Genomic DNA, 13,697 nt, shown 5'->3' with positions numbered 1-13,697 from the left:
AATGTGACTGACAAGCAGTGTACCAGATTCGTTATTTTGTATCCTCAGCAGCTGAGTGCTTCCCTGCGCACTCGCCGTACTGTCCCCTCAGAGCTTACCGCGACTCGCGCGTGACTGAACAATCAATACGGCCGCGTAAAAGCTTTCCTGCCGCTACGCAGAAACCCGCCGGCCTTGGTCCTCCACCGTCGCAGCTTCCAAGCAGACGCTGAGACACACAACACAACAGGGCTCACTCTTTCAGATTCAGGTTTTATATTTAATAAAATACGCAATTTGAACACTGCCCAGAGTGAGACGAAATGGCGCAACAGACTCGTGTTTAGAGTTACCTTTAAGTGCCTATCTTTATATACGCTCTACACATTGGCAATATGATCACATTGACTTTTTTTAAAAACAACAAACCCCCCCCATAGAACAAAGACAGTGGGATGAATAGAGAGGATAGAGCCCCCCCCCCCAGCCCCCTCCCGTGCCCCACCCCAGGATGCCTCCACAGGTGGGGGCGTGATACTACAAAGCTGCCCAGCACAGTAATACTGAATCATTGGAAATACTTCATGTGGCATAGAGAGCATAGGCACAGAGACGACACACAAGAGAGACAAGGTACAATACATTCTCGAGTAAAAACACTTCATAATTGTCATCATGCAGGAATAATAACATTTAGAATGGCACATGTGCATCCCGCCCCTTCCGAATTTCAAAATAAAACACCTCAGATTCTTATCAACATTATAAAATTATTGCATTACTTTATATATGAATTTTGTGTATATTTCAAGCAAGGCGTATTGTCATAATTACCCACACGGGGATAAAGCAATGATTGTCATTGTCATTAGCATGGCTATTGTTCTTCATTTCAGAAAAAAAATATTCATGATTATCTATACATTAGGAACAAAATGAATCCCTTATTTGTCTTTGAGCTGATAGATCATAATATTTTCGCCACCTGTTGGTGTTCCACTTTAATGTCATTGACACCCGACCTTTCTTATTTACATTAAGACGTGTACAACCTGGAGATGCGAATGAAAAATAATTGGGCCGTTGAGACTCGGACAAATATCACTGTTGGAGAGAGCATCTGTCTAATACAATATCCTTCCTCACAGAGACATTCGGCCATCTGGTCTCTACCCTGCTGTCAAAGTGCTACAATACTGCAGCTTTAAGAAAATAAAAATAAACGACACTTAACAGAACCGAGGGAAAACCTGTCAGCTCCCTTTCAACGCTAGAGCAGTTAAAAAGGTGATACGCTGATATTTCAGCAGCTCCTCCCTTTCTTTATTTGACCAGGCATCGACCCTGTTAGGCGCGATCATGATTGTCACGGCAACGGAGGGGAAAGCTTCCTGTCAGTCATGTCCAATAGCCGAACGGTTCAGTGGTCCGACGCAGGTCCCCGCGCGCTGGCGGCGAGCGACGAAATCAAAAGAGGCCGGCTACGCTCCCCCAGGGCCAAAGGCGGCCACCAGGAGGAGACAGAGGAGCAGGGAGAGGGAGAGGGAGGTCGCGGCGGGACGTCCCGCGGAGCTGAGGGTGGAGATCTTCACCTCCGAGGTGAGGAAGGCGGAGAGAGGAACGTGCGACACCAGCGTGGGGCTGCCGTAGTTGATCAGGGAGTCGATCTTCTCCGCCTCCTTGCTGCAGGCTTCGATCTGGAGGAGGAAACGGGAGCACGGGGAGGGGGAAGGGGGACCCGGTAACCAAGGCAACAGAGGGAGAGGTGTGTGTCAGAGAGGGCATGGTAATACTGTGCGGGATGACCTGGCATGGTCACATGGTCACCCAACCAGATAACCTGAAATGGCACGCATACACAGTATCACCATCAGTGTTCTCTCTTCTCTAACAGAGTTTATATGGCTCCAAGAGGTCACCCTTTCAGGGTAAAGTTTGTCTAGCAGAGATGATTTAACACTGAACACAGAAATGTGTGCTGTCACTGATAAACACAGGATGTTACGGCAACAGTGGGGACACTTCAACTGTCTAAAGAAACACTTCAGCAAGTACTCATTCCTCCAAGGTTTGGAGGAGGGGTCGGGAATGTCCTCTTGGTTCTGAATGTTAGCCAGAGCTCACCCCGTGTGTGTGAGCGGATCGTTTACAGGCATCACTAGAACCCTGTCAGAACCTCAACCCAGGGCCACCTCACCCACGCTCCCCACGTACCAGCACACCACTTATGACAGCGCGTTTGCTCACCACCTCTGATTCTAATTCAGTCAGATGTGCATGTTTGACGGCGAGCGCGGTCTCGTAGGCTGGGCATGTCCGCGTGCGTCGATGACTAATTTAAAGACGTGGTGCTGGCTCCCAAGTGAAACCCTGAGCCCAGACTGCCCCCTGAGTATCTATGGGAATGTCACACTAATGGGCTTTTATTAACAGACTCTATAAGCCACTACTCCAGTGAACATGAGAACAGTCAGACTGCAGTGGGAACAGTACTGTGTTTGAAGTGAAGAAGAGAAAGTGCCGCTGTTCCCACAGTGGAGCAGTGTAAATGCCCATATACCTGCAGTGGAACAGTGTAAATGCTGATATATCTGCAGTGGAACAGTGTAAATGCTGTGGCGCCCCGAGGCCCTATTGGGGCTCCACAAGAGAGCACGAGAAGCACCAAGGATCAGCACCATGGACAGGGCTGCAGCAGAGTGCAGGTATGTGGAATTTTCCACTCTGCTGCAGCACACCTGAGACTGCTTCAGTGATTGCCTCACAGAGTATATAAGGAGCAGCACAAAGGACTGAGAGGCTGGCTGGGACTAGGGAGAGAAATTACGCCTGGCTTCTCGCCTCACCTGTTCCTAGGGCGGTAAGCGGCTGTGAGCCAACGCACGTGTAGAAATTGTATGATTACAACTTTCCACCTTTTTTGTGACTGGGGGAGTGGTCTCCCCACGCTGAAAAGGACAGAGGGCTGGAGGAAAAGTCCTACAAGGCCGAACGGAGCAAGGAGAGGAGACGGACCTGGACTGGGCTGACCAGTGCCCATCACACGCTCCTAACCATTGTTCACTTTGTCTCTCCAGGAGGATCGTACTTACCCTGGAGAGGAAGACTGATACCCCGACCGGGAAGAAGTTTCTGTTATTTTTGCTCCCCCTTCCCTTTCCCCCCTACAATTAATACAATTAAATGCGTTTTCTGTTAACTGATCCTGAGACTCACTGCACTGGTTCTTATACTGCTGTGGCAACTGCAACCTTGGGTGGTGAGGAAGGCCACAATGCCCATATACCTGCAGTGGAACAGTGTAAATTCTGATATACCTGCAGTGGAGCAGTGTAAATGCTGATATACCTGCAGTGGAACAGTGTAAATTCCCATATACCTGCAGTGGAGCAGTGTAAATGCTGATATACCTGCAGTGGAACAGTGTAAATGCTGATATATCTGCAGTGGAACAGTGTAAATGCTGATATATCTGCAGTGGAGCAGTGTAAATGCTGATATATCTGCAGTGGAACAGTGTAAATGCTGATATACCTGCAGTGGAACAGTGTAAATGATGATATATCTGCAGTGGAACAGTGTAAATGCTGATATATCTGCAGTGGAACAGTGTACATGCTGATATACCTGCAGTGGAACAGTGTAAATGCTGATATATCTGCAGTGGAACAGTGTAAATGCCCATATACCTGCAGTGGAGCAGTGTAAATGCTGATATATCTGCAGTGGAACAGTGTAAATGCCCATATACCTGCAGTGGAGCAGTGTAAATGCTGATATACCTGCAGTGGAGCAGTGTAAATGCTGATATATCTGCAGTGGAACAGTGTAAATGCCCATATACCTGCAGTGGAGCAGTGTAAATGCTGATATATCTGCAGTGGAACAGTGTAAATGCTGATATACCTGCAGTGGAGCAGTGTAAATGCTGATATATCTGCAGTGGAACAGTGTAAATGCTGATATATCTGCAGTGGAACAGTGTAAATGCTGATATACCTGCAGTGGAACAGTGTAAATGCTGATATACCTGCAGTGGAACAGTGTAAATGCTGATATACCTGCAGTGGAGCAGTGTAAATGCTGATATACCTGCAGTGGAGCATATCTGCAGTGGAGCAGTGTAAATGCTGATATATCTGCAGTGGAACAGTGTAAATGCTGCTATACCTGCAGTGGAACAGTGTAAATGCTGATATATCTGCAGTGGAGCAGTGTAAATGCTGATATATCTGCAGTGGATCAGTGTACATGCTGATATATCTGCAGTGGATCAGTGTAAATGCTGATAAATGCTGTACAGTACCTGTAGGGGTGTGGGCTGCTGGTCCACAGGCACAATGAGAACAACTATCTCTGAGTCGATGCTCAGGTAGCCAAAGATGTCACACTGGGGCACGGAGATGTGCAGGCGCAGGATCCGCAGGATGTCATGAACCGTCACCGGCTGATTCTGGTTCAGCTGCAGAATGCACAAGGTCAACTCCCATAAGCACAGCACCGCACGTCCGTTCTGAATCGGCCCCAGCCTCATACCAACATCAGCACTCTAAACACACTCTGCTTCAGCTCCTTCTTTAACAGTGACTTCCTGGACTTAGTACACATATTGCCGAGACTTTGAGTGGTGAGTTTGTGTTTACTGCTGGATTGGTACAGGGATTAGTGTAAGAATTATTGTACTGTTTCTGGCTTTATTGTTAATCCTCTTTAGATGTGATGCTATCAGCAGAAAGCCATTATTGAATACACACCCCAGGCCAGTATTTTGCCCATTTAGTTTAGTCTTATGCACACCGCTAGTCAATTACTCCTGGCAGGAATGCATTCACCTTGCCACAGAATCTGTCTCTGTGCATCAATGAGACAGTTAACTGAATACCCTCTTGTGGCCATTTGGTATAATTGCAACTAATTAAAAATGACTAAAGACCGACTGCTTTCACAGAACATAAAATATGACTCATTTCTGTGGAGAAGCAACCAAAATAAACATAAGGCTGCTAATTTATCATGCCATTCCCAAGACTAAGGACATAAAAATGAAAGAACTGTGGGGCACAGAAGAGCATCAAACCTCTCAATAACAGAGGCTAAGTGAATACAATAGTGTAAAAACTGCAATTGATTCTAACCTCGCCATGTCAGAACAATATATTTCCAAACCAAACACCCACTCCTGCCCCACCCCACCCCCCCAAAAAAAAATATATTTAACAAAAAGAAACCCACTACTATACCCACCCACAGCAACGTAAACAGAGAGAGAGAGAGAGAGAGAGAGAGAGAGAGAGAGACATTTACCCTGGCAAATACTTTCATCTGTTCTTTGTTCCAGAGTATCTGCAGCATTCCCGCACACAGTGGACAGCAGGCACCTACAGGCACAGAACACTGTCAGTGTCGACACAATCACCCATTTGTCATGCAAACCCTTTCAAATTTAACCTACACATCCATCAGTGGCAGTTAACACATTATTTCCGTGGAGCAATATCATACATTCAATTCAGCAGTGTTTTGGAACACATTTCCAATGCATGCACCTGTGAACAGGGCTTCAGGCAGTGCAGAACGATCACATCAGGCCAAAGTGCTCAGGTACTTTACTGCACTGCAGGGTAAAATGGCTCTGCTGCACTGAAATGACCCCGCGTAAACAGGCTGGTTTATAGCTCCACCTGGTGGCTGTGAGCTGTCATCGCCAATCATATTGCACTTGCATCTGTTCACCTGCAGCTTGTGTTGGAATTTAATTTAAAGTGATTATAAATGGCTTGTCACTAGAATGCATTGCTGAACTTTAGAAAGAAATATCAGTTCAAACATGCTCTAGACTGTGCGATAGCCAGCCTCTGCAGATAGGAAAGGCACCAAACAGTGGCAAGTTAAAAAAGTCCACACAAAACATTATTCTTATTAGCTTTTACTAGATTTGGGTTACTTCTATGCATCTTTTTGTTTAAATCGGCTTGTATTTCTGATCCTTTTAGGCATTTTTCAACTTTTTCTTTACTAGTATCATCCTAGTGTCTCATCTACAGTTTCAATTTGGGCTAAAAATAACTTAAATGAAAGGTGCTATATAAATATATTCTTGCATCATTACTAGTACACACCAGTTATCTGCTCTCTTGCAGTGAGTATTGTGCAGTATACTGATTGGATGTCCAATGTCCACATTTAAAAGTCAGTGTGTGGGTGTTACTAGGCTCAGCAGATCGTCCTGTCCTCCCTGTCTGTGTGGAATGGCAGGGTTATGAGAGGGCAGGAGGGGGTCTGAAGAGCGGTGGGGGGAGAGTCAGGCTGAATGAACCCCATAAGGAGAAGGGCTACTAAGGGCTACTAATCCATCACCGCATAGCCGGTATGAACATATCAATAGACTTTCCTGTCCATAGCTAAAATAAAACTGTGCTTAAGTCTCAGAGTCGCATACTCAGCCCCTCCCGTTTTGCGGAGGGTGATCGGGGTGGGCGGAGTTCTGAGCGGCAGCCCCACCCACCTGGCGGAGTGACGGGGCTGCAGCCCTTTACGGAGAGGGGAGGGCAGTGAACGGCGTTGCAGCCAGAGTCGGAGGCGTACTCAGACACCGCCCCGACCGCGTGACAGCGCCCGGCGTAGTCCACGGCAACCCGGTCCGAGTAGGCCTCGCACACCGTGTCGTACGTCTCCCCGTTGTGACCACACACGGGCTTGGGTCTCCTGCAGGCATCCTGCCACACACGCACACACACGCACGCGCGCACACACGCACACAAACACACACACGTATCAAGAGAAAGAAATAGTACAGAGGTGTAACGAGCTCATCAGCAAGGCAAACTCCTGACCCGCGCGGTTCACCCCTTAAACTACCACTCGTGCTCTCTGTCTGAAGAGTTCCCCAAACGAAGGCGATCGCTTGCTTCAGCACGCCTGGCTTGGCTTGATTGCGAGGCCCTTCACCCGTTAACCTGACGCCCTCTTAAGAGCGCTTCTTTTTTTTAAACGGGCGATCGCCAGTAAGTGGCCCGCCGAAAACCTGGCCACTTCCTATTAGCGCCTCTCGAAAAGGAGTGGAGAGGAGCTCCGTCAGAGGAGCTGAACCGCGAGGAAACAGGATCCCAGGGCTCTCAAACGCTAACAGGCGCTCCAAACGTACGCACTCCAAAAGGGAGAGGGAACACTTCAGTGGGCCCAAAGGAAAATCAATTACCAAATCCAGCTTAATGAGACTTAGACTGCAGTCCTCTGGAATTTGTGTACAGTACATTCATAATACACACACAGGGAGGGGGAGGGGGGTTTGTGTGTGTGTGTGTGTGTGTGTGTGTGGAAGGGGGGGGGGCGGTGGTATATACGCACTTGCTTCATTAGGAAATGCATGAACCCCTCCAAGCACCACCCAAATCCCCAGAAGAAGAGGCCATTTCAGACAGCTACAGTTCAGCATTTATGACCACCATCTCTATTGCCACATACAGTAGGATGTGTGTGTGTGTGTGTGTGTGCACAATCAAGGTGTGTGAGAGGGAATACACAGGGAACACATACAGGGCTGGAGAACTGTCTGTTTGTCCATTTATCAGAGCACGGACAGAGCGAGAGCTATCACCATGGAGACAGGAGGAGGAAAAGAGTAAAGAGAGGAGTGAGAGCTGAGTGTGACAAATAGACAGAGAGAGAGGGAGGGGCATTTACCTTGGTAAATACGAGCAACAGAAAGAGACAGCTTACAGGAAAAAAGACGGGAAAACTGGTACAGAGCAAAGGGCTCAGAGACAGGCAGCTGCGTGCAAATCGCTGTGCCTGGATAATCTCCAGCTAAAATGCACCGAGCGTTAGCTTTGAGTGGCGCTACCACGGTGGAAGTGTTGCTTCCTTGTGAGGCTATCACAGGCCTGTCACTGTGATGTTTAAGAGTCTCTGTGAATCACATGGAGGGGTTCATCACCACTGGACCGCACTCAAAGCCTTTTTCTATAAAGTCATACAGTCAGTGAATGCTAACTCGACATGACGTCTACTCTCCTGACATGCAGATCTATGAAGGCATAGAGGAGGATGGAGACTCGGGTACATTCATATGTACACACAAATCCGTACACAAACACATGCACACACACACGCAACCACACACATGCACACAAGCATCCACACATGCACACACTCGCACACACACACATATGCATGCATGCACATGCACACACGCATACACACACAGGCGCACACAACACACATTCACACACACACACACACACACACACACATGCACACACACTGCTGTTGAGCAGGATAGTCAATGTGGTATACTGTGCAGTAAAAATCCAGCTGAATAAATGGATAAAATATAAAAATGTGAGCTGTTTTCATGAGCATCTCATAAACAAATAAATCATTCATAAAAACAGCAAAAACCACCTCCTCACTCATTAAACTGCTTATTTAGAAAAGAAAATGATATAACTGTCAGTTTTCCTTCAGAGATTCCTTACTTTATCAGGGTCTTTTTTGTGACTAGAGAAATATTTTATCTTATAACGATACCCACATCCTAAGGTTATGAAATTGCTTCCCAAAGCCTGTCGAGTCTGTCTTCATTTAAACTGCTGTAGAAAATGAATACACACAAGCAGAGCAAGCAGAAGCAGGTAATTCAATCTGCCGAGAAGCGATGAGGTGGAAGAAGGGGAAACTGTGTGACTGACGGTGTGGAGTAGAGACGTTGTTACTGGCAACTTCTCCAAGGCGGAGAGGAGCGTTCTGAGTAAAATCCCAAGACTTCCTCACATATCTTACAATAACCAATAACCACTAATACATCCATGTTATATCACTGCAGCCTTATGAGATCCAGATCCTTCCATTAGTGATTATGCACTGCCGTATAGGTGTGCTTGTGTGTGCGTGTGTGTGTGTGTGTGTGTGTATTAGTAATCATTCTGTGCATTCTGTGTATGTATTTCAGCTGTCTGTGTCTATGTGCATGTGTGTGTGCTGGGAAACGTATGGGTTGGCTGACAGTGATGTGTGTTTCTCTACTGTTCTGACAGCTGAATGAAATATGCATAGACGCACACTCAGAGAGAGAACGTTTCCCCCTCCCCTCCCCTCCATTTCGACATCAACAAGTACACTCATGTGCAACAACCCGTTTGTATGAGTCCAACACTGCAAGCAGCCAATCTCTGAGTGCCCCTCTGCCACAGCTTCTACAAATGAGAGCTTTAGCAAAGGGCTGATCTGCCAAATGAAATCTTCTCAAGTCCCTTCACTGCCGCGCTTCCCGCTCTTACACAGACACACACACACACACACACACACACACAAGCGCACTTCATTTCAAAAGTCTATATATCGGAAAGCAATTCTGCATGGCTCCTTGTCAACAGCAGTGACCTAGATTTGCACTCCCCACGGTACGCAGCACGCATCGTCACAGTGCCCCTTTGCATATAGATTAGCGTTAGCACAGATTAAGTTTTCAGCCGCACAGCTCAGCTGTAGCACATTTCCGTGCCCCAATGTGAGCTGAATGCATGACATCAAACCAACAGCGTTTCCCGTCAAGCGTATATCACTGATTACTGTAGCTTTAGAGTACATGCTGACAGCATTCCAAAAGTGGGGATGTGAGGACTGACGGGTAAATTGGGTGAGCTGGTGCAGGTCCACGTGGAGAATAGCGAGCGCCCCCTGGTGGCCCCTACCTGGCAGTGTCCCGTGTAGGACAGGGTTTTCCCTCTTTGGTAGAGCAGGCAGAGGCTGGAGTGCTCGATGTTGGCCGTGTCGCACGCCGGGTCCAGCTGGGTCTTGTCGCAGACGAGTGACCGCCCCACGCACTCGTGCTGCATGCAGGGGAAGTCGCTGGTGTCGCTAAGACACACGCGCCGGTTTGGTATGCATCTGGAAGGACAGCGACGGCAGGCCTTAGACACGGACGGGCCCCCACTTTGCAGGCAAGGGAAGACAATCTACACAACACCAATGAGAGAGTTCAACACACACGCGCAGACACACGCACACACACTCACCCACACACACACACACGCACACACAACCCTCCCTCACCCCACACACACACACATGCACAGACACACACACAAAAACCCACCCACACACACACGTACACACAGGCACACATGCACTAAAGAGCGCACACACACACACACACACACAAAGTTTGCTGTAATAACGTATTGTTGGGCTTCCTTTTCTGTGATTAAACTCCATTCCAGAGCAAAACAGTTTCAAGGTGTTGCATAAAGAGGCATCATCACAGCACCTGTTAGATTCTTTGGCACCAAAACTTATAATTAATTTCTTTGTTAAGAAAACTTCAAGGACATATGGTAAAAAAGTAAAAACATGTTTATCATCAACAACTCCATTCCTTTGTTCAGAATCCTCAGTGGAAACTGAGGTCTACAGCTGTGCTGTAAAAACAAACGCCGTGTGAATCCCACCTGCATCCCAGCCCCAGTGAAATAACCCTTTCTGGAGAACGTCATGGAAACAAACTTCTAAATTACTCCCACCTTTTTATTGCCTTCGGGAAATACCCAGAAAAGTGCACACTTGCATCAGCTTTTTTAACAGGGTCCAACTGCCATGTGCAGCACACAACTGCAATTACAAAGCTTGTAAAGCAACATTTCATACAGTATATTATAGCCATGGCTGTTACATGGTGATTTCACACCAGAATCATGCCAACAATTTCAGCGTCAGGGGGGTGTAGAGGAGTGTGGGTGGTATGAGGGAAGTCACAGAAGGACGCTTCCCCTGATAGGGTTAAAATCGATAAGCAACACGGTACCAAAACTGCAGTGTAGAAAACAACCTTGGCTAGAGTGAGAATGCTACAAACCCAGAAAAAAAATCACCAGTTAGTCTGGAGGGCATTTTAACTGTGAACGTGTGTGTGTGTGTGTGTGTGTTTGTGTTGGGGGGTGGGCAATTCAATCAAAGCACAAAGTACTTCATCCCTAACTTTTCAATGATGAGTTCAACTCACAGGGAAAAGTTTTTGAGTTTTGCTCATCAATGATGGATCATCCCCTCTCTCACACCAACCCAGCTGGGGTTCCACTCCCTAGCAACCGGCCTGTCTCTCTGCCTCTGGGCCCTGGTCGAGGCTTCATAAAAACACCAATGTGGTGCTGAGCAGAGAAATACACTGTTTTATGAGCTTGTTTATGACGTAACAGAATATTGGTTTAAAGAAACCCACAGGTATTCTGGCACACGCTACAGGGGAGGCAATGAAACGTGTTTCACGCCGTGCGGCATAAAAAACTCTGCCAAAAGAGCTCATTCTTCGGTGGGCTGGCAAAAGAAGTGCGGCTCCATCATTGCTACACTCAAAATTCACAACGGCTGCACCGAAGGGTTTTATGAATTTAGGTTGATTTTGGGGATTCGGTTTTTTTGAGCCGGCCCGAATCAGCGGTCCTGCGCTCGTATCTGAAGCGCCGTGTCACGTCAAAGTCTTTGCGAACAGGTACCCGCAACCCCCAGGCCTGGCAGGCAACATTAAGAGAGGAGTGATATGATGAATGCGGCGAGAAGTCAGTGCACGCAAAACAGGTACAACAGTGAGTAGCAGCAGCCCTGCGCGGCTCGGACGCAGCCTGGACCGCGTTAGCGCTGCACGTCCGGCCATACGCCTGCGCGCTCGCTGAAGGTGAGGAAACGAAGGCGCGGCAGGCCGGTTACGTAGCGGCGCTCGACAGGGACGCTCTTCAGAGGCGCGCTGCGCTCAGGAGGCCCGAGGATCTCGCCGCGTCACGGAGGAATCCGGCGGAAGGTTAAAATAACACGCCCCCGCACTGTGACTGGAGGTCTAATTACCGCGAGCCGATACCGCGACACACCTGAACAAACAGAGCCGGCACAGCTGCACCAGGTTTGTGCGGGGGGGGGAGATTTGGGGGTGTAAAAATGGGATTAGCCTGACACTGAAACCCAGTGATGTAATGAGGCCTGGAGTTGACTCAAGTACGCAGGCTGAGCACTACCCCCCCTACAGGGCAGTCATCTTCATTCCTGGTCTGCTGGGTTTTTTTTAGCTGCTTGGCACTTAAAGTAAAGCATCAGTTTCTTGGGTCTGAATTGGTTGCAGATATTAAGATGAAAACAAAAGCCAGCAGTCCCTGTGGCCTGCCAGGACCAGCAAGGACGATCACTGCTGTAGGGCACACGCATGCACACAGAGTGGCAAACGCTGCCTAGCGCATTCTCTCCTTCCAATTCAGCACATGCAAAGTATGCAACACCATCTTCACTGAAAGGGGAGCACAACATACATAACCAAGGTAAGCGGTGCACACATGAAAATTTGAAGACGAGACACAATAAAGTACAAGACAGAATGGGGGGGGGGGGGGGTACCCCGGGCCCCTCGTGACCTCTCACCTTTGACTCTTTTGGCAGGGGTTCGGGGAGCAGGGGTCGCTGTTACGGCAGGAGCCGAACTCAAACTGATTGTCCTGGAGCCCCACGCAGCGCGCCACGCAGGCGCTGGGGTACGTGCGCCCGTTCTGGGCACACACTGGCACAAACTGGTCCGGACAGCTGCACGGCAGGCCTGCAGAGACACGGGTCAAAGGTCACCAGGTCAGCGGCAAGCGCCAAACACCCACTAAAAAAAAGCTAATGTCTCATATGTGCATTTTCAGATGTGAAGCATCTCATGGACCTGGCTTGTAATTCACACGCACTCCCACTCGTGTTCATCAGGCCGAGAATTATCCACAAGGGGGAGCTATTAGCACTCATGATCTCATCAATGACACCGTGGGTCCTTGTTCACAATTCAATTTTTAACTAGGCATCACAATGAATTGATAGCTAGGTACAATAAAGATTTACCTGTTGACTGATCGATTGCTTGATAGATAAACAGAGACAAGAAATTCTAACATCACTCAGAAAAAAAAAGACCCGCTAGCGGGTAACACAAACCGCCATGCACGCGCAACGCTACGCAACGCCGCGACCAAGGGATCTGAGGGAAGGGCATGCGCAGACTGTTCGGGTGGAGACGCCCCCACCTGTGAAGAGCCTGCGGTCCTCCTCGGAGCTGTCCATGCTCAAACACTCGCGGGTGGAGCACACGGTTTCCCCCGCGAAGCACGAGCAGGGGTTGCAGTCCACCTTGAAGGACGTCCCGTGATCTGTGGCCAACGGCAAACATCACACATCCGCATCAGCGGCACGTCCAACCCTGACACAGCCAGCTCACCGGACTACCACGAAACTTCACCTGCATTCACCCTGCATTACCCACTTCCCCCACTGTTTACCTAATGTTTCCACTGAATCAAAGTGTGTACTCCATGGTATACAGCTACGTACCTAAATATTAAATAAAGAACAAATAAGGAAATCTTAATCTTAAAGAATGTAGCTAAATAAAGTGAAGCACTAGTCTCACCATCAAATTACCTTTCTGGTTCTCCAGTATTCAAGATCACAACTGTATCAAATGGCAAATATCTTCCGCGTCAAATTTATCTGCATCCTTCCCAATTCTAGTAAGACAATCGGCCATGATTCAGAGAAATGTTAGGTTAATGCCACCTTCAGCCATATTGTTTAGGCTTCCAGTGACAAGAATACATTCACAATAGAGGGGGAAAAACCCCATCTCATTCATTCCCTGCCTGTTTTTCCCTATAAAACAATTTGATAACTGTCCACTAGGTGGCACTGTAAGAGCCCAGTGCCGTATG

General features: G+C 48.1%; 1 protein-coding gene across 1 annotated transcript in view; it reads right to left on the bottom strand.

Annotated features, from left to right (window-relative positions):
* Positions 1-238: 238 nt before the first annotated feature.
* LOC135252789 (reversion-inducing cysteine-rich protein with Kazal motifs-like) overlaps positions 239-13,697 on the bottom strand; it is a 47,258-nt gene continuing 33,799 nt past the window's right edge. The window contains exons 15-21 of the mRNA XM_064331293.1: positions 13,017-13,139; positions 12,379-12,550; positions 9,672-9,867; positions 6,485-6,695; positions 5,284-5,357; positions 4,286-4,441; positions 239-1,676 (exon numbers count right to left, since the gene is read on the bottom strand). Of these exons, the coding sequence (XP_064187363.1) occupies positions 1,461-1,676; positions 4,286-4,441; positions 5,284-5,357; positions 6,485-6,695; positions 9,672-9,867; positions 12,379-12,550; positions 13,017-13,139 (1,148 nt within the window). The 3' untranslated portion in view covers positions 239-1,460. The remainder of the gene's footprint in view (positions 1,677-4,285; positions 4,442-5,283; positions 5,358-6,484; positions 6,696-9,671; positions 9,868-12,378; positions 12,551-13,016; positions 13,140-13,697) is intronic.

The sequence above is a fragment of the Anguilla rostrata genome, chromosome 4 (genome assembly GCF_018555375.3).
Source record: "Anguilla rostrata isolate EN2019 chromosome 4, ASM1855537v3, whole genome shotgun sequence".
Classification (NCBI taxonomy): Eukaryota; Metazoa; Chordata; class Actinopteri; order Anguilliformes; family Anguillidae; genus Anguilla; species Anguilla rostrata.
Note: the sequence above shows the minus strand (reverse complement) of the source record. Positions and strands in the feature narration are given on the sequence as shown.